At 60.5% G+C, this 18,559-nt stretch overlaps 2 protein-coding genes across 2 annotated transcripts in view; one reads left to right on the forward strand and one right to left on the reverse strand.

Annotated features, from left to right (window-relative positions):
- The window catches only part of SOX10 (SRY-box transcription factor 10), a 16,594-nt gene extending 2,621 nt beyond the window's left edge, over positions 1–13,973 (reverse strand). The window contains exons 1-4 of the mRNA XM_077761974.1: positions 13,924–13,973; positions 6,151–6,323; positions 6,056–6,101; positions 1,371–1,639 (exon numbers count right to left, since the gene is read on the reverse strand). Of these exons, the coding sequence (XP_077618100.1) occupies positions 1,371–1,639; positions 6,056–6,101; positions 6,151–6,323; positions 13,924–13,973 (538 nt within the window). The remainder of the gene's footprint in view (positions 1–1,370; positions 1,640–6,055; positions 6,102–6,150; positions 6,324–13,923) is intronic.
- The window catches only part of PICK1 (protein interacting with PRKCA 1), an 82,745-nt gene continuing 72,221 nt past the window's right edge, over positions 8,036–18,559 (forward strand). Inside the window, exon 1 of the mRNA XM_077762107.1 lies at positions 8,036–8,143. The gene's annotated coding sequence lies outside the window, so the exon portion shown is untranslated. The remainder of the gene's footprint in view (positions 8,144–18,559) is intronic.

An 18,559-nucleotide genomic window follows, 5' to 3' on the forward strand; every position in this document is an offset into this window, starting at 1 on the left:
CCCCCCCCGCCCCGGCCCATCCTGGGGACTTGGGGGAGGGTCTCGCTGAGGAGGGGTAGCTGGGCTGGGCCTTGGAGGCCGAGAAAAAGGCCATACCCACAGTTACAGCCTGAGGTGGTTGTTCTGTAACCAGTCCAGGGTCTTCTGATGTGTGTGTGTGTGTGTGTGTGTGTGTGTGTCCCTGAGTCTCTGAAATCACACATGTGTGTGGGAGAGATGGCACTACCATCAGAGAGAGAACACGTCCACAGTCTACGAGACCAGCGGCTTCTCGAAGGCATTTCTCTGTCCCCCCCTCCCCCTTCAGACCAGAGGCAACGCCAAGTCCTGCCCTTGAGAGGCCCGCCAGGGTTTGAATCCTGCCTCTATCACTTACTGTGCGGCTCTGGGGCAATGCCTCTCTTTGACCTGCTGCCTTATCAGTAAACAGGTGACACCAAGTGGCTCAGACATGGCCTCCTTCTGGGAGGCACAGGCTTCAGGCACACTCGTTTCTTCTTCATTCATTAGTTCGCAGCCCTGCTCCCCTCCTCTAGACTGTGAGCCCCCAACACCATGGACCAGGGCTGCTCTTGTTGAGGGCCCTGGCGTCCGCTCCCAGGCCTGGCACAAAGGAGGATACCAGGTGTGCCTTCCGAAGGCGGAGCTGTGCTCACGCTGCCTTCCCATGTGCCTGAGCCCGTGTACGGCGCTCTGTGCGTTGTGTGACCATAAGCAAGGCGGTGCTGGTGCCAGCAGAGCCCCCGGAGTCCAGCTGCCTGCGCTCAGACCTCTGCCGTGTGGCCAGTTCCTCTCCGTTTTCTCATCCGCGAAATGGGAGTGACTTGACGCACAGCTGAAGTCTGAGCCCAGGCAGTGTGGCTGCCCCAGTCACAGTTTCGAGTGACTGAGTTAATACTCAGTAAGGCAATGAGCAGGGTGCCTGGGACGTGATAGGTGCTCAGTGGCTGTCAGGTGTCAATATCATTAACGGAAATGAAACAGGATGGGCCTAGGTCTGGTTCCCCCGTGGCTCCCCCGTCGGACTGAGCGGTGGGGAAGAGGGAGCGGTCTCTCCTCCCTCTGATCTCCCGATCTTCCTGTCTCTGCTTTCCCTGTCGTAACTCACCCCTGGGCCTCCACGGCCTCCTTCACTGGCCTCTTCACTCAGCAGCTGCACCCCCTTCCATCCGCCAGAGCCATCGTGCCCGGCCACGTCCTCTGGCACCTCAGCTCCCACTGAGCTCCCTCTGGGCCCCGGTACCCCAGTGGGGCAAGCGCACAGCCCCGCGAGCCTCCCCAGCACCGGGGCGGTTGTGGGCCATCAGAGTCGCCGCTCCCCAGTGCGCCGGCCCTCCCCACCCACAGCTTGTCATCGGCCCAGCGCTCACCTGAGGGGTGCTCGGGGTTCCCGTCCGACATGGGGGAGCCCTCTCCCGGGTGCCGGTGGTCCAGGTGGGCGCTCTTGTAGTGGGCCTGGATGGCAGCAGCCCCGCCTTGCTCGGCCTCCCCGCCGGGACACTCTGACTCCCCCTGGGCCGCCTTCCCGTTCTTCCGCCTCCGGGGCTGGTACTTGTAGTCCGGGTGGTCCTTCTTGTGCTGCATCCGGAGCCGCTCGGCTTCCTCGATGAAGGGGCGCTTGTCACTCTCATTCAGCAGCCTGGGGCGGTACAGTTGGGGGAGACAGCAGAGGGGCCAGCGTGACTATCTACCCTGGAAGAAATGAGGTCCCTGGATGGGAAGCCCAGTGGGCAGGGCCCAGTTCTTTGATTTACAAACCGGGAGGTGGGAGGCCCAAGGAACCACAGGCTCAGAAGGCTGTGATCTCTGTCCTTATACTCGGGAGCTTTGGTGTGAGAGAGAGATGTGGCTGCTGCTNAGGAACAGAGCATCTGAGGGACACAGAGCATCATTCAGTTCAAGGAAAGCAAAAACTTCCTCGTCACCAAAACTGTCTGCAGGTAGAACACTGGCCGCCTCTTTATGGGGTGAGCTCCCTGGAGCTGGAGGTATGCAAATGACCGAGAAGCAGCTCAGTGAGGGGGAAGAGCCCAGTCTCTGCTAATGGCTAGTTTGTGACAGCGGACAAATCACTTCCCCAAGCCTTATTTTCTTCACCTATCAAATGAGGATGAAAATGCCTACATCCCTGGGTGTGGGGCTGGCCACACACTCTGCACTGGGTGTGAAGCACTCTGAACTGGGCCTGGGGGTGGAGGGTGGGCACCTTGAGGAATGGGTGCCGTGCCAATGCCAAGGGTGCTGGGGGGCCCTCCCAACGCTGGCGTGCTCATTTTGTGAATTCCAGCGTGGTGGGGGTGGACCCTTCCCTCTGTGGGACCACTGCATTCTGGGCGAGAACCTGTCTCCTTGTCCAAGGGGTGACAGAGGGTAGAGGAAGCTAGACTTTCTCCCCAGACCCTGGGACGGAGGCAAACAGACCCTCTTCCCAGTCTTGAGATGGGGCCTGGAGGAAAGCTTTGAAGGCAGTGCCCCTGCCCTCCCAGCTCCCGCCTCGGGCTGGGCTGGAGGGTGGTGGAGGGGGTGACGTTTAAGGCTTGGCTGCCCCAGGCCAAGGAGGGCAGGACGGGGTACCTTGCAGAGGGGGCTGAGGGGGGAAGAACAGACCCCTAAGAATCCTACACCCGAGGGACTCTGTGGGCGTGGCTCTGTCCTTCTGCCCAAAGGGCCTCTCCAGCTGCCCACCCCCTCCCCTCCCCGTGGGTGCCCTCTTCCCCCAGTCAGCAGAAGGCCGAGCCCTCCTGCCCAGGATGGGAGGGGGTGGTCATACCAGGCACCTCCTAGCCGGAGGCAGCATTCCTGTGCGGCTTAGCTGCACCCGGCCGCCCCCTCCCCCCAGGCTGCTGCCACCCAGTCTAGGAGCCCAGCTTTCGCCAGGGGTCCTTCTGCCTGAGCGATGGGATGGAGACCCCAGGCCAGCGCCCCAGGGGGCAGAGAGTGGGCGGCAGCCTTCCTCCCCGAGGCCAGGCCCCTGGGAGGCTGGGCCGGAGGGGTGGGAGGTGGGGGTGGGCCCTGAAGGGGTGTGTGTGTGTTGGGGGCGGGGAGAGCCGGAGACCCCAGCATAGAGGTTCCAGAAAGGCCGGGGACACCGAGCTTCCTGTCCCACCCAAATCTTCCTTGTGCCCTCTGTCTAGCTGGCATTGGGGTGTGACTCAACAAGAAAAGGGCAGGGGGCACGGAGTGGGGGCACAGACCAGAAGAGAGGGAAGATTCCAGTATGGCACTCGCTGTCGCCTCCCATGCTAGTTCCCAGCAGTACCCTAATCTTGACAGAATCCTCACCTCTGGTCCCCCCCACCCCCACTCGGATGGCTAATCGGCCTCTAAGCGCCAACTCCAACCTCGCACCGACCTCCGTTCGCTCCCTTCTAACCCTGGACCCGTCCGGCGGCCCCACCACGTAAACCATCTCAAATCTAACCTTGACCCCAGTACCAGTCTCACTCGGCCATTGCCCCGCAGGCCCCCGCGTCACGCACAGCTCTGACTGCAAACCCTATCATGTGCCACCTGGCCTCTGTCTTCTAGTTTTCCAAGTTTGGAACAGAAGACAGGAGAGGGTAGGCGTTCTCCCTGACCCCCGGAAGCCTGGACACCTGGACCGACCAACCCCCCGGGGCGGCGGGTGGGCGGGGGGCTCCCAAGCTGGGGGACTCACTGCTGCTCCATCTGCTCTTCCTGTCAGGGAAAGGGCCTGTGGGCTTGGGGGTCAGGAGAGGCTCCAGCCCGGGACCCCCTTTCCTGTCTCTTGACTCTATTCTCTCCAGGCAAATCAACCAATATACAACAGTTGTCAGCGTGTGATCAGTATGTCACCACCCTTTCCCAGGGGGGCACTGAAGGTTAACATGACCATCAGAGCTCACGTAGCCACTTAGGAGCCAGGACCTGGACTCTGGGGTGTCTGACCCCAACCTACTTCCCNGCCCAGCCCGTCTCCAGATGCCTCCAGATGTCTCTCAGCCTCCCCCCCCTCAGGATCCAGCAGGATCCAGGTAGCCCACTCGCCATGGGTGTGGCCTTTGATCCTTGACATAGTCCTGCCCCGGGGCTGGGTCCTGAGCAAGCAGGGCCTGCTTTCCCGATGGCCCAACTCTAGTGTCGCCCTTGAGGCCAATCGATGACGGCCAGGAACCTGTCCTCCTGAGGGAGCCCAAGACTGGGGTCCTGGGCTGGAGGGACGGGGACCAGGGACAGGGACGATGGAATGGGGTGAGGGAGACGTGGGGGTCCCTCCTGGCTTCGATGCTGTCACTGGGTGGGTGCTGTGGTCTGTTCACAATCCCCAGGGCCGTCTGCCTGTCTCCTGTGGAGCTGTCTCTCATTTCCTCTTCTCTGTATCATAACTGGCCTGAACTGAGCCCTACCTGGGTGTGGACGGACCTCGGGCAGAGGAACTAGCTTTGACTCCACTCTTGGGCAGAGCTGGAGCCTCTAGGTCCACACAGCAGGCTGGCCACTGAGTCCAGGGCCTGCCTGCCCAGGATCAGAGCACCGAGGGCCGAGACGGGGAGGTGAAGGAGACCAGACCATCAGCAAATACATGGCCCAGGACAGGGCCGTGGGGCTGGATGTGAATCCCTCTTGGTCTCTTGGGGACCCTCTTGCTTCTTATACTGCCCTATACCTTTGGCCTTCTAGAACCCATCTCTGCAAGGCCGGGCCGATGTGAGGAAGGCAGCAGCAGGAGGGAGGTGGGCCCCGGACTCTGAAATTCAGGTGCGCCTCCCTCCTGCTCTCCCTGTCTCTGCCTGTCCCCCCACCCACTCCTGACCACACCTTAGAGTGAAGGGGTAACTAGCCGCTGTCACCAAGGACAGTGTGGGGGAAGGCCACTAGATGAAGAATCAAGGGGCCTGCGTTTGGCCCTGGTCTGCCACCAGCTGTGACGTGGCCTTTACGATCACTTTGCCTTTATGGGCCTGTCTCTTGGGCAGTGTCGTGGGGAATCAGGTGGCCTCCGCAAGCTCGTATCTCCCAGAGCCCCTGCTCTCTTCCTGAGCCGCCCAGGATGCCTGAGGTAGTGGGGGCTGTTGTCCTGCTCAACATATCCCAAGGGGCCAGCTGAACCCCAGACCTGAGGTGAGGGGTGCCCGACTTCCTCCCTGGGGGGGCATGTTTTTCCCCAGAAGTTTGGCCCCAGGGAACCTGGGACTCTGAGGAGCCCTGGGTAGGAAGGGTTTCCCCCTGGGCAGGGCTCTCAGCTCCAGCTCTGGGGCTGAAGGGGTAGGAGGTTACTCAGTGCTGGGTGGGGCCCTGGAGAAGAAGATGGCGCCCGGACAGGGCAGGGAGAGGGAGGGAGGGAGAGAGAGGCAGGCCTGGCAGCTCTGGGACAAGGTGGGAGGGGAGACTTCTTTCTGTGTGTCCCCTTCCCCTAGGGAATGAAGAGCCCCTCCCCCTTCAACCCCAGCCCGAAGGAGGGGAGGACAAGGCAGGCACCGGGAAGGGAGCTGGGATGGGAAGGGTTCCTACAGCAGCAGATTTGTCCTTGGCGGTTCTCCATCCCTCGCTCTTTCAAAGCCTCCTGTCTGAATTCCTTGTTCTCCTCGAACTGCCCCCACATTCTCCACCTGGCTGCCTCAGTTTCCCTGCCTCGCCAGCGAGGCCTTCAGTTCTTTCCCCAGCGTTTCTCCGGCATCCCCCTGACCCCTGGGGCTGGAGGCAGCAGCACCCCTGAGTGCGCTCATGAAAGCCACGAGTGAAGGCCTTTGATGTGGGGGCGCGACGGACCCTTCCCTCCCCCTCGGCCTTCGCTCCCCCAGGAAGGAGCTCAGACCCTCCGCCTGCCACCGACAGGATTCCAACCACGAGGGGGCGCCCTCCGGTCCGCTGCCCCCGGGTGGGTGGGAGTTCTAAGCCAGCGCAACCCCNGGCCTCCCAGCGCCCGCCTCCGCCAGTCTTCCCACCACCTGGTCCCAACCGTCTCTTGGTGTGGGTGGGTTTGGGTTTTTTTAAACCTCCTTTTGGGTGGAGGTTTGTTGATGGAAAGGAAGAAAAACGGACTCTTTATTCTGCTCTAATCCTGGCTCCTGGAATTTCCCACCTTTTCTCTCACCTTTCCGGCTTCCCTTCTGCCTGCCCCCCGATGGAGTCTGGAGGAGCTGGGTGGGGGGCAGATACGGGTGTCAATCACTCTCCACCCAGCCGGACCGCAGGGGCCCAGGCCCAGGCCCAGGCCCGGGAAGGCGGGAGCGGAGGAGCGGGCCGCGCACTCACTCACCTCCTCGGACCTCTCCTCCAGTCTGGGGCTCGTCCTTAGGAAGTGGAAAACCGTGTCCCAAGGTGTGCGGTCCAGCTCGGGGCTGGGGGGTGACGCTGGTGGACTGGGAGGGAGGGGCTGGGGGGCCCTGAGCCTCAGGCCACGGCCTCGTCGGGTCGGAGCCTGAATCCTCACCACCAACCACCCTGGCCGGACAGCCTGAGACTGACTGAGCACTGAGCTGCTGCCGAGGGCTGGGAAGGAAGGAGGGGGAGAGGGGGAGGGGGAGGGGNCCCCCCACCCCCCGCTCCGGGGCGCTGCTGTCCCAGGCCCGTCTTGGGGCCTGGGCTTAGTCAGGGCGCTGGAGGAGTGGGGGTGGGCAGGCCAGGAAAGCCAAGGGATGCAGGTGGGCAAGGGTCAGACCCCGGGGCTTGCAGGGCCGCCAACCTCTGCTGACGGAGGGTTGGGGGGGGCAACCTCCAACCTCAGGTAGTGGGTCGGGCAGGTGGCAAAGGACTGGGGCCGGATGAGAAGAACGCAGGCGAAGCTTCTGTGGACGTGTGCAGGCGGCTGGCCCGTGTGGCTCTTTTTAAGACATGTCCTGGAGTGCCTACTGTGGCCACACGTGGCTTCTCAGCCTGCCTCACCAGCCTCCCGCCCCTACCCAGGCTGCCCTCTGCCTCCGCTCATACGGCAAGAGAGCATGCATGTCCATACCTGGTGAGGTAGGGCAGCTGGCCCCCCCCCCCCGCCCCCTGCCCAGTGCAGAGGCCGTAGCTCCACCCCTGGGCCCTTCTCACCAGACACCCAGCACGTGTAAGGGCCGGGCTGGCTCAAGGTGCAGAGTCAGGGCTCAAGGCCGGCCAAGGGGCTGGGCTGGGAGTCCTCTTCAAGTCAGTCTGAAAGGCTCCCTCCACGCTGGGTTCATGCTCTCTTGGTGCGTGTGGGGGCCTCGGACCTGGGTGTCACGAAGTCCCCCACCCTCCCCCCCACCCCATGTCCGAAGGGTGGGGAGTTGCCCTGCCTCCCTCTGCCACCTCCCTGCCCGCTTCTGTCCTCAGCCACCTGCCCAGTGGGGCGACCTCTCTCCCTTTACTTTCTGGCCCAGCACCCAAGACTCCTTTCCCTCGCCTCTTTTCTAGGTCTCTCCCCCAAAGGTCACAGCCCCTCTCTCTCTCCTCAAAGGGTGGGTGTCGAGGCAGGGGTGCGGGTGTCCGTGGAGGGGCAGGGAGAGCCGGGGCCACGTGCGGGTTTGAGCTCCGTGGCCGGGCCAGGCCCTGGGCCCACCCCAAGGGAGTCCAGTCTGGAACGGGGCTGCAAAGGGGGTCCAGGCAAGGCCTCCTGCTTGGGAAAGGCCAAGGGGGTGGGGGGGGTGGGTAATGGGACACAATGAGGTAGTCACACGAGGCAAAGGCATGTTGGGAGTGGGGGGAGCGGACATTGGAACACACACACACACACACACACACACATACACACACACATGCTCGCACACACAGCCAGCCAGACAATCGGGCCAGTGTGTCTGGGGCCTCGGAGCCCAGTGAATTAGGAGTTTGATAAGGGTTTTCTCTTTCTCTCGCTTGCCGGCCTTGGACAATCTCCCCCCAGTTTTCCTCGACGCCACCCCCGGCGCTGCCAACCCTCCTCCCCCCGCCTCCCTTCTCTTCCCTGTGCCCAGACTCTTGTTCGGGGCCTTGAAACAGTGAGCTGTCTTTGTTCGAAATACAGGTGAACGGCAATCATGTGATTAACACACACACACATAAAAAGCTTTTTAACAGCGCCCGCCCGGCCTCAGAACCGCCCAGAGAGGAGCCGCCCTGGATGGACAGAGGGACGGAGGGACGCGCATCCAGCCGGTCGCGTCCAGCGGCCCGCAGCAGTCTCCGACTCTCGCTGCTGTCCGCCCGCTGCCCGCCTGCCCGGCATCTCTCGATCCCGGTGGGTCCCCACTCATCCTTCCATCCCTGGTTCCTCCTCTAAGAGGGAAGGACTTCCCTGCTTCCCGTGGTGTCTGCCATTTGGCCTGAGACCCCCCTGGGGCGGGAGGGGGGAGGCTGTGGAGGGAGAGAGCCCAGGGTATGAAGCCGGGTGTGGGGTCCCACAGCGCCCCTCTTGGGCCCCCCGCCTCCTCCCTCACTCTCCTTGGTCCATCTGTGCCAGGATGGGGGTGGGGGTAGCAGTGTGCGCTCTGGGTCTGTAGAGGAGCCCCACTGGACAGAGGGGGGCCTCTCTCTTCCCCTCCCTCTGTCTCTCTCTCTCTCTCTGTCTCTCTCTCCCCCCTCCTCCTCCTGTTTCCTCAGTGCTGTGCTTTCTGCTGAGAGGTGCTGGGTGAGGCAGGTAGACCTGCAGGGGTGCAGGGAAGGGCTGCCAGGGGCTCAGAGCTGGGGGTGGGGGGGGACCCTCTGCTGTGATCACCGCCCAGTGCTAGCAACTGTGACCCCCTCCATCCCATCCCAGGCCCTGGGGGCCCAGCTTTCCCAGCAGAGAGGGCGAAGCTCCCACAGCCATGCCTGGAGAGCAGGGTGTTTGGAGAGGGGGGAGGGACCCGTGCGCAGACACCTTGGCCTCTGCCCTTGGCCGAGCAGCCACGCCCCCATCCAGCCGGCCCTTCCTCTCTGAGCTGTGCTGGTGGCTGGTGGGCTCAGTGGCCTGCCCTCTCTCCCCAGCAGAGAGGGGCCCGCCCTGTGAGGGTAATGGTGGAGGTCCAGGCTTCCTTCCCTGGGTGGAGAGGCCTCTCGGGACCCGCAGGCTTTTCCTGGGACCCTGCCTGGCTTCTGTTGCTGCTGGTTCCGGCTCTACTGCTCCGATGGCCCTGCGAGTGAGAGTGAGCGATGGCCTCTGGCAGTCAGGTGTAAAGCCCACTGAGGACCCCGCCCCAGATTGCTTCCATCAGCAGTGACCCTTAACCCCTTAGCTCTCCGAGTCCTCTTCCTAGGGCGCTGCGCCTGCGTTGTGGAAGGCTCCGCTCTCGGTTCCCTGCCCTGGGCCCCAGTCCCTCTTCTGTCACCTGTGCAGTGACCCCCAGTGCCTCTCTGCCTGCCTCCCAGGACACACGGAGCTGAGATGGGGACATCTGCTCGGTGGGATGGGTGGGGGCTGTTCAGGGGCAAGAGAGGTGGTGCCGTCAAGTGGAGGCTCTGCTCCAGCCTCAGTTTCCCCAGGTGGGCAGGAGACTCTTCCTAACTGAGGACCGGAGCAGGGGACACTAGGAAAGCACCTTACCACCTTTAGACACCTGCTTGGTCCAGGCCGTCACTCCCTCCTTCTCTTAGGCCCATGGCCCTGTCCTGACACTTCAAACACGCGCTATCCACCTCCAGTGCCCTTGGGGGCCCTTTCATCCCTGGTTTGAGCAGAAGGGGGGTGGCCTAGGGCCGTACTCTTCAACATAAAGGTGTGCGGAACCCTGGCTCTGTTTCTTCCGTTCCGGGATGGGACCTGAAATTCTGCATTTCTGATCAGCTCCTGGGCAGATGGGAAGAGAATTGGTTCCAATTCTTGCTGAACTTTAGAATCATGTGTGAAATTAAAAAAAAAAAAGTACTGAAGCCTGGATCCCCCTACAGACCCGCTAATTCCGAATCAGGGATGGGTGGAGGTCCAGACGTTATTTTGTGAGCTCCCTGAGCCTTGCTGTCCTTCACTGGGTCTCTGGGACCCTGAGGCTGTCATGACCCCCCCTGCAGAGCCTAAAATCTCTAGGGAGAGGAGAGGGGGCCAGGGGTGGAGCCCCTGAGCTGGAGGCCAGAAATGCAGTCCCACTGGGCTGGGTGGCGAGTTGGGAGATGCAGCAGGGGCGGGGCTACTGGGGAGAGGGAGGGCTCAGGGTGCCCAGGTCAGGGGTCAAGGGTACGGTAGCGATCAGGACAGAAGCTTATTCTGTCTGGGGTGAGTGTATGAGGAAGGTGGGACCTCCCTCCAACATTTCCTCTGCTCCCACCGCCTCTGGACAGGCTGTGTTTTTCTTGGTTTGGAGCGCTGAGGAAGGAGCACTGGACTTGGAGTCCAGGGCCAGAAGTCCTGCCGTTAGCATTACGTGGCCTTGGGCAATTTATGCTGTTAACTTCTCAGGACTTGGTGTCCGCCTGCGTAAAATACTGATATCGTATATCACTACGTCCCCAAGCGGATGGGAGAATTAAGTAACAATACGCATGCGCACACACGTACCTAGCTCAGCCTTGAGTTTGGTGCGCAGTAGTGATTTACACGCCCGGAGGTGGGAACCGTACTCGCGGCCGTTCAAGCACTCGCGTGTTCACTGAGCCGCCGCTGTGGACTTACCTGCCTTTAGTTTATCGTCTGCCCTCTGAATCCCGGCATCAAACCGGGGTGGTGCCTGATAAGCAACATGGGGGTGAACCGCCCCCACCCTGTGTCCCCTCAACAGCAAAGGACCACCCACCCTTCCAGAGCCTCCCTGGGGCCAGCCCAGCTCTGAGCGCTCCTGTTCTCTCAGCAACCCAGGGAACGGGTGCTCTTAGTCTCCTGGGAAGGAAACTGAGGCACAGGATATTCAGGGACAGGCTCGATGTCACCCAGCTAGTGATGGGTGGGAATGTACTGGCACCTGCAGTTTACCCCCCGGGCCAGCCTCTGACCACCCCGCCCTCCTGCCACTAGACCCCAGGTGCAGCCACAGGTCAGTTGTGGCCTCCCCTTCCCCCTCCTCCGGCCCCAACAGGCCTTGGCACTTTCTCGGCACTCCCCGTCACTGCTCACTGCTCACAGCCCACCTCCGAGGCCCTTTCTTCAGGGCTGCATTCCTGGCCGCCTCCTCAGCTGGAATTCTTTTCCTGTATCACTTCCCTGTGGAGGAGATGGCCTTGTACCTCACCTCCTCACACTCAGCCTGGCCTCCAGGCCCGTCCCCACTTCCTCCTCGGAGCCCCCTGAGGGCAGGGCCCTACCTTCCTCTTGGTGTTGCCCCCCTCCTCCCAGGGCCCAGCATGACCTTAGGGAGTCTTTCTCGACCTGAGTTGCTGTGAGCCCTCCCAGGAGGAAGAGATAGGCGAGGCTGGAGCAGCGGACTGGCTCCTGGCCTCTTCTCAGAAGCCCTCCATGAAGGGGACCGCGAGGTCCTGCCCTCCAGCCCAGGACCTCCAGCGCCGACTGCTAGAAGGCCCTTCTTGAGTCTCTCAGACTAAGGTGAATTTTCTGGAATGTGCTCTCTGTATGGGGCGCGGGAGCTCAGAGTTTGTGGGAGCGGCCTGCACGGGAGCCTAACGCCTCGGCACAGGCGTCCACGGCTGGGAAGGCGACAGGGACCCTGAGGGCTGGGCTCGAGTCCCGGCTGGGCCTTGGGGGCCCATGATTGCCTCGGCCACCTCTGCCCTCTCCCAGCCTCAGTTTCCCCACCCATAAAATGAGGGGCAGACTAGGTTGTCTCGGAGGGTATTTCCAGGCTTCTTAGCCCATGAATTATATTTCAAGACAAGAGGCCAACACAGGACCCAAGGTTTCCAAGATTTGGTGCTTCTCAGACATGGAGCGGGATTTCTTGAAAAGACAGTTTTGGAGGCAAATAAATTACGGAGACACTGGTTTCCACTTCCTCTTTTTATTCATCTACTTATTTGTTTATGTATTTTTTAAAGATAAAAAAAATTTTTTTAATGTTTATTTATTTTTGAGAGAGAGGAAGAGAGAGCATGAACGGGGGAGGGGCAGAGAGAGAGGGAGACACAGAATCAGAAGCAGGCTCCAGGCTCTGAGCTGTCAGCACAGATCCTGATGCGGGGCTCGAACTCATGAACTGTGAGATCATGACCTGAGCCGAAGTCGGACGCTCAACCGACTGAGCCACCCAGACACCCCAGAAATGGATCTTTGTTTAAAATACATATCCCCAACTCCTCCTCAGCCGTGTGCACTGTCCCCAACCCCACTCCGCGGCCCAGGCCTCAGCAGGCCAAGCCTTGCTCAGGACACCTTGCCTGTTGGTCTGGCCTAGGCCTCCCTCACCTTTCCAGCAGGACATTGTCCCTGCAGGGGTGTGGACCTGAGAGCTGGGTCTCTCTCACCTTCCAACATGATGCCTGGCGCGTGGAAGGTGCACAGTGACCCAAAAGAATGAATGACTCCAGGCAGATGAACTTACGCAGGCAGCGACACGTGGTGCTCTTGAGTCAGATGGCTCCGGGTTTGAATCCTGACACCCCCACTATTAGGTGCGTGTCTTTGGCAAACGACTTAATGTCTCTGGGTGTCAGTGGCACGGGGAGGACTGGACTGGATGGCACATGTAAGCGTTTAGGATGGTGCCTGGCACCTTATGGGGCTCTCGGTAAATGGCAGCTGTTGTTATCGGCATCTGTGGATCTGCTCTCAGAGGGTAGCTGTCGGTTTTGACCTTGGGTTTGACCAAAGGAGTCACTGCTTCTTTTCCCATCCCAGTGCTGTTCATTTTCCCATCAGCCCCTTGTAGCTGGAGGCTGGCAGAACACGGGGAGAACCCTATTTCCGCTGAACGAGAACAGAAAGGGAAGTGACTGATTGTGATTGGCTAAGGTCACATGGCCGTTTAGTCTTGGAACATGACCTCTCTGCCATGGCTTTTGGCCCCAGGTTTCAGACGACCCACCCCTAGGCAAGCCTCTGCTGTCTGTGGGGTAATGAAGAGGGGTGAGTGCTCAAGCTCGGGGAGCTTGTCAGTGAGCGGGTATTTGGATCATTCACCCATACGTGCCCGTACAGTTATTAGGGCAGCGTGGCACGGACATGCATGAGGATGGCGAGAGTGGAGCAAGGAAGGTGCAGGAAAGAAAGGAAGGGCGGGGGAGGGCCAAGTGTGGCTCTTTTCAGCGGCAACCCTGCTGTTGACCTGGAGGGGGGCTGCTACTGTCAGAGCAGGGTGGGCTGCGCGTGGCTAACGAGGGTCTTTGAGCTTCCATCGCCGGGCAGCCTGGGGCGAGGGGCTTGTCCAGATTGCCCACTTTAGGAGGTGACGGTCCGCCTTCACCAGCTACCCTGTCTTTTCGCTCCGTCATCCAGGGCATTACCAGGGACCTGGGCTATGGATACCAAGGGACAGGGGACTGGGCTGGGCATGGTCATGGTCACCCATTTGAGCTTGGCATTGTGAAGGCGTCTCTACTCTTGCAAAGCTCCCCCCCTCCCCTGAAATGAAAACAGAGTGATCCAATAGAATGTCAGTGTTTGTATGAGCCCAAAGGGGCCTCTCCACAAGGTTACCTTACCCTTTGAGGATGTCACTTTATTTATTTTAATTTTTTATTTATTTGTGGGAGCAGGGGGAGGGACCGAGAGAGAGGGAGACACAGAATCTGAAACAGGCTCTGGGCTCTGAGCCGTCAGCCCAGAGCCCGATGTGGGGCTCAAATTCACGAGCCATGAGATCATGACCTGAACCGAAGTTATACGCTCACCCCACGGAGCCACCTGGGTGCCCCAAGGATGTCCCTTTATAATGACAAGGGAGCTGAGTGATGAACCTGCCATCTGGAGCCGGATCTGAGATCGCAGCCTCTCTGCAATCAGAGAGGCCAGGGTTCAAATCCAGTCGTGCCCCACTACTCTGCTATGGGATTGGGCCGCATATACATCTTCATAACCAGTGTCTTCATCTGTAAGATGAGGATACTAATTCTTGCCTCCTGGGAATGTCGCAAAGAAAAAGAAAACAAAAACAATGAGAAATAGCAAGTGCCTCGCACAGTGCCTGAGACAAAGGGTAGACATGGTCATTGCCTTCTCACTTCATCGGCTGGTTGATGCTTCGGCGTTTTTCAGGAAGGATGGCTAACATGTTGGGTATGATAATGTCTTGGCTATAATACACTCAGGAAAACCTCTTCCCTTTCTAGGGGGAGGAGACGTACTTACCGCGATAAGAGGAAGGGACTCGGGCACAACCCTGGGGGTGTGTTCGCACGTCCAGGTGCTCTGGTTCAGCAGAAGGTGTAACATAGCCGTGAGGCTGCCAGGCGTGAGGATTTTATCTCTCTTTCCTCCCTACCAGGTGACAGGTTGAGAAGCCAGAGAGTTTGAACGTCTCCCGTCTGGGGTTTGAACCCAGAGTGGAAAAATCTCTGCTTTGGCAGGTGCAGGGGGAGGAGCAGCTCTCAGCTCTGCCTAAGGTCCAGACTCTGGCTGTGTGACCTTGGGGCAATCAGCTGCCCTCTCTGGGCTTTGCTCGTCCCCTCATTTGCACAATAAGAGAGCTGGCCTCAGATCTCTGGGGGCTCTTTCAGATTTACCAGCAGGGGTTTCAACAACGGTCTATAGGAAAAGGTTCCTATCTGGTTTTTGTCTCTCTGGGGACAGCTGCTCAGGGCCTGGGCATGTGAGTGCACAGCTGGCACTCAATAAATGCTTCTTGAACCCCCTGAACCCCCTGTGCTACTTCTCTCCCCAGGCCTGGGCACATGGTTCCTATCAGCCCCCTTTGGGGCTAGACCCACAAGTTCGCACCACGGTCAGCTGTTTGCTTATTTAGTCTGAAGTACCCGGAAGGGGCAGACACATGTGCACGTAGGGAAATAATACTTCAGATCACGCACGAATCAGATATGTATTTCCTTCCAGATACATATGGCCCTCATGTCCCAGCCCCACTCTCATCCCGAAACTGTAGCCAGAGCTGTCGCCGAGCCTCCTCCACAAATGCCCTCCCTCCCGTGAACTCTCGCTTCCGCTGTCACTGGGCGGGCTTCTCCTGGGGGCTCAGCCTAAAGGCATCTCCTGATTCTCCAGTGCCAGTTATTCCCTGCGACAGCAGTCTCGCCGGTTCCTTTACAGCACTCAGTGCAATTTACGATTTTATATTTATCGTGAGACTAGTTATTCATTGTCTTCCCGCAAGGTTGTCACGTCCGTGAGTCCTTGGCGATTGGCTGAGGGCCGCCAGGAGGAGGTGCCCCTGAATGAATGGATGAATGAAGGAATGAAGGGACAAGAGTTGGTAGAGGAAGGGGTGGGGGGCCTGGAGAGGTGAAGAGAGCAAGGAAGGGGGCTGGGTCTGAGGGTTCGAGGGAGGAGACTGGTCCAAGGTCTCTCATGGGACGGGGAGGCAGGTGAGGCAGGTGGCTGGGTCCCCCCAGTCCAGTGTTCTTCCTTCTCCTGCAACTGGGGTCCCTGGAGTGGGGGGCTGGGGGCAGGGAGATGCCAAACCCCCGAGGACCCAGGGAAGGGGGATCTCAGCCAGCTCCTCACTCAGCTCCACCCCTTCCCCCAGCAGGCCGGAAGGACAAGCAGATCTGTCAGCTTCAGACACCATCGCCCGAGGGGACCCAGCCCCGAGTCCTTGGAGGCCAAGGGAAAGGGGGGGGACAGGAAGCACTCCGGTCTTCCCCTCCTCCCTCCTGCCCCACCCTCCGCCCCCATCTCTGGCTGGGGTTCGCCCGCCCCAGGCCTTGGCAGTAGGGACACGGGGGCGGGGAAATGGGGGACAGAAATCCTATTCTGGCCCAGTGTCTTCCTCTCCCCCTGTTTGATTTCTGGGCCTCAGGAAGGCGACTGACCTGGCAGCCCCTGAAAACTGGACCTTGGACTTGGGGCTAGAGGGACAGAGGGACAGGAAGGGGGCACTGTCCCCTTAAGCCCTTCTCCTGTGCCTGGCACCTTGCGGACTCACCCTGAGCCCCAGAGCTAGGACCTGGGGCCGGGGGGGGCTCACTGTGAGGCGTGGCTGTGCAGGGAATGTTGTATGGCCATCAGCCTCCCCCTCATCTGTCAGCCTGGCCCGCATGATTGAAGAGCTCGTTGTAAATACTGAGTCCCAGGCCCCATTCCAAGTCAGATTTAGGTGGGAATCTGTTTTTATTTTTATTTTAAGTTTATTTCTTTATTTTGAGAGCGATGGAGACAGCACAAGTGAGGGAGGGGCAGAGAGAGAGAGAGGGAGAGAGAGCATCCCAAGCAGACTTCGAGTGACCAGCGCAGAGCCCGACGCAGGGCTCGAACTCATGAACTGTGAGATCATGACCTGAGCTGAAACCGAGAGTCGGATGCTTAACCAACTGAGCCCCCCCTCGGGCACCCTTGGAATCTCTTTTTTAAAAGCTTCACTGTGATTATTGGACAGCTGGTGAGGACACTATGGGAATAGAGGGTGTCCCAGTAACCTGTCCCCAGCCTCGCACCCCCACCTCCCAGGCAGGCCATCTCTCCAGGCGCTGGAGTACCGTAGTCACAGGGATCGGGGGCTGGGTGGGGGCTGCGGGGACCTGCAGAGATTCAGGGGAGCCTGGGAGGGCCCCCCTTCCTCCTTCCTCCTCTACCTGGTCTTCCTCCAGACCTTTGCTTACTCGCTCTTTTCCACGCCTGTCTCTGCCTCTAATGTTACTCTCTGCCTGGATTCCCTTCTCTCTCTCCATTGCTTCCTCTCCCTCCTCTTTTCTGTCCACAGCCTCCTGTCTCTGGGAGGCTCCATAATTTTGACCCCACGCCTTGTTGCTTCTGTCTCTCGGTGCGTCCTTCCCTTTCTGGCCCCCTTTGTCCCTGGCTGGCCAGCTCTGCCCTCACTGTCCCTCTTTCTCCAGCCCGGCCCTGCTCTTGAGGCCTCCATCTCTCTCGGGCTCTCTCTCCACAAATTTCTCAGTCCCTGTCCCCCACTCCCCCGCCTCCCCTGGCCATCCTTCACCTGCCCTGGAAATCTGGGGAGGCTGCCAGGGGGTGGAGGGCCCCAGGAACGCGAGGGAGACGGCAGAGGTGGCAACTTAGAGAAACCAAGACGTGTGCACACAGTTGTAGAGCGGCTCTTGGGGCTGAGGGCCCGGTGCCGCCTGCCTTGACCTTCCAGGTCTTCCCAGCCTGGCTCCGGTCCACGTTTCCGCTTGCCGCTCGCCAGGCGGCCTTGCCCTGGCCACCTCCCTGCACTGGCCGCCCTGCTGCCCCCTGGGGCCTGTGTCGGGCACCCCACCCCCCTCTTCCTATTCCCAGCTTAACTGCCTCTGCCTCTGGGGTCTTCCCCCCGACCCCTGCCCCCGCAGCGCCATCTGGGGGAATGGGCAGGTGGAAGGGTGGGTTCAGGTCTTTCCGGGGCGGCGCTCACTGCCTTGACCGCAGAGGAGGTGTTTATGTCCCCTTCGCACACGAGCTTTCCACCACCCAGAGAGCCAAGGTGATGGGCTCAAGGGCACACAGCAGGCTTGTGGAATTGGGTCAGTATGGGGGGGGGGGTGGCAAGCGGGAGTGGAGGGGATAGAGAAGGCGAAAGGGTCTCGATTCAGAAGCTAGGCGCCGGAGTCCCGGGCTGGGCCACTACCGGGAAGAGGCACGGAGGCCACGCTGTTCCCTGCTCTGGGCCTCAGTTTCCCCATCTGAGCAGGGAGGAGCTGGCCTTGATCGCCTCTGAGGCTCCTCTTGCTCCCATTGTCGGACGCCGAGGGGGGGTGGGGACAGGCAAAGGAGGCAGGGTGTACTTTGACTCAACAGACCAGTTCCTCTTCCGTCCCCGGACTCAAGAGGCTCAAAAGGCCATGCACCTCTTGTCTCTCGTAAGTGACCTGCCTGGACAGGTGGCGTCCTGCCTCCGGTCCTGTTAACCCGATCAGGGCCAAGGCAGGGCGGAGGGCCCGTCTGCCAGCGGCCCCGTCAAGGAGCCTCCCTGGGGTCCAGAGATACCAGGCTGGCCCCGGTGACGCCGAAGGCCCCGGGCTTCCCACACTTGGGCGGCGAGGCCTTCTGGCCACCAGGGCCTGGCTGACGGCCTCAGGCGAAGGGTCAGGGTCAGGGTCCCTGGGGAGGTTGGGCGGTCCTGCTGTCCCTTCCTGGGCTCTCGCTTCAGGAGCTCTGGGCTGGCGGAGTCCCTGACTCCCTCTCTGCATCCCACCTCCTGGCGGCCTGCATCACACCCCCCTGGGCGCGGGGACATCGGAGGAGCAGCCGGGAGAAGGGTTAAGTCAGGAACTCTGGGGATGGCTTTGGCCATGGCTATTCCTCCAGGAGAGGAGAACAAGGGGCCCATTCTGTGTGTGGGAATTAATAGCAAAGAATCATCTGGGTGTCATTCAAGCCCTGATCAGCTCCCAGAGGAATGCAAAAGAGAGAGAGAGACAGACAGACAGAGAGAGAGAGAGAGAGAGAGTTGCTGGTGGGGGTGGTGCAGGGAGAGGCCCAGGGCAGAGATGTCAAAGGAAGGGCATCGGGGTCGGGCTGGTAACAGGGGTCCGCCCGGGCGGGTGGGCCCACGGCCCTGAGATTGGAGCTCTGCTTTTCATCACAGATGTAGCCCTGTTCCCACTGGGGACGGGGACCCTCCTGTCATTCCGTCACCAAGGGTCTCCTCCTGTCTTTCCTCTTTCTCAGGATGGCTACACCCTCCACCCCCACGTGACTGTCTCCCCCAAGGCCTGGAGCCCAGCCCAGCCTGTGGGCCTGTCAGGGCGGGTG

Source organism: Crocuta crocuta, unplaced genomic scaffold (assembly GCF_008692635.1).
Source record: "Crocuta crocuta isolate KB4526 unplaced genomic scaffold, BGI_CrCroc_1.0 scaffold193, whole genome shotgun sequence".
NCBI classification, from domain to species: Eukaryota; Metazoa; Chordata; class Mammalia; order Carnivora; family Hyaenidae; genus Crocuta; species Crocuta crocuta.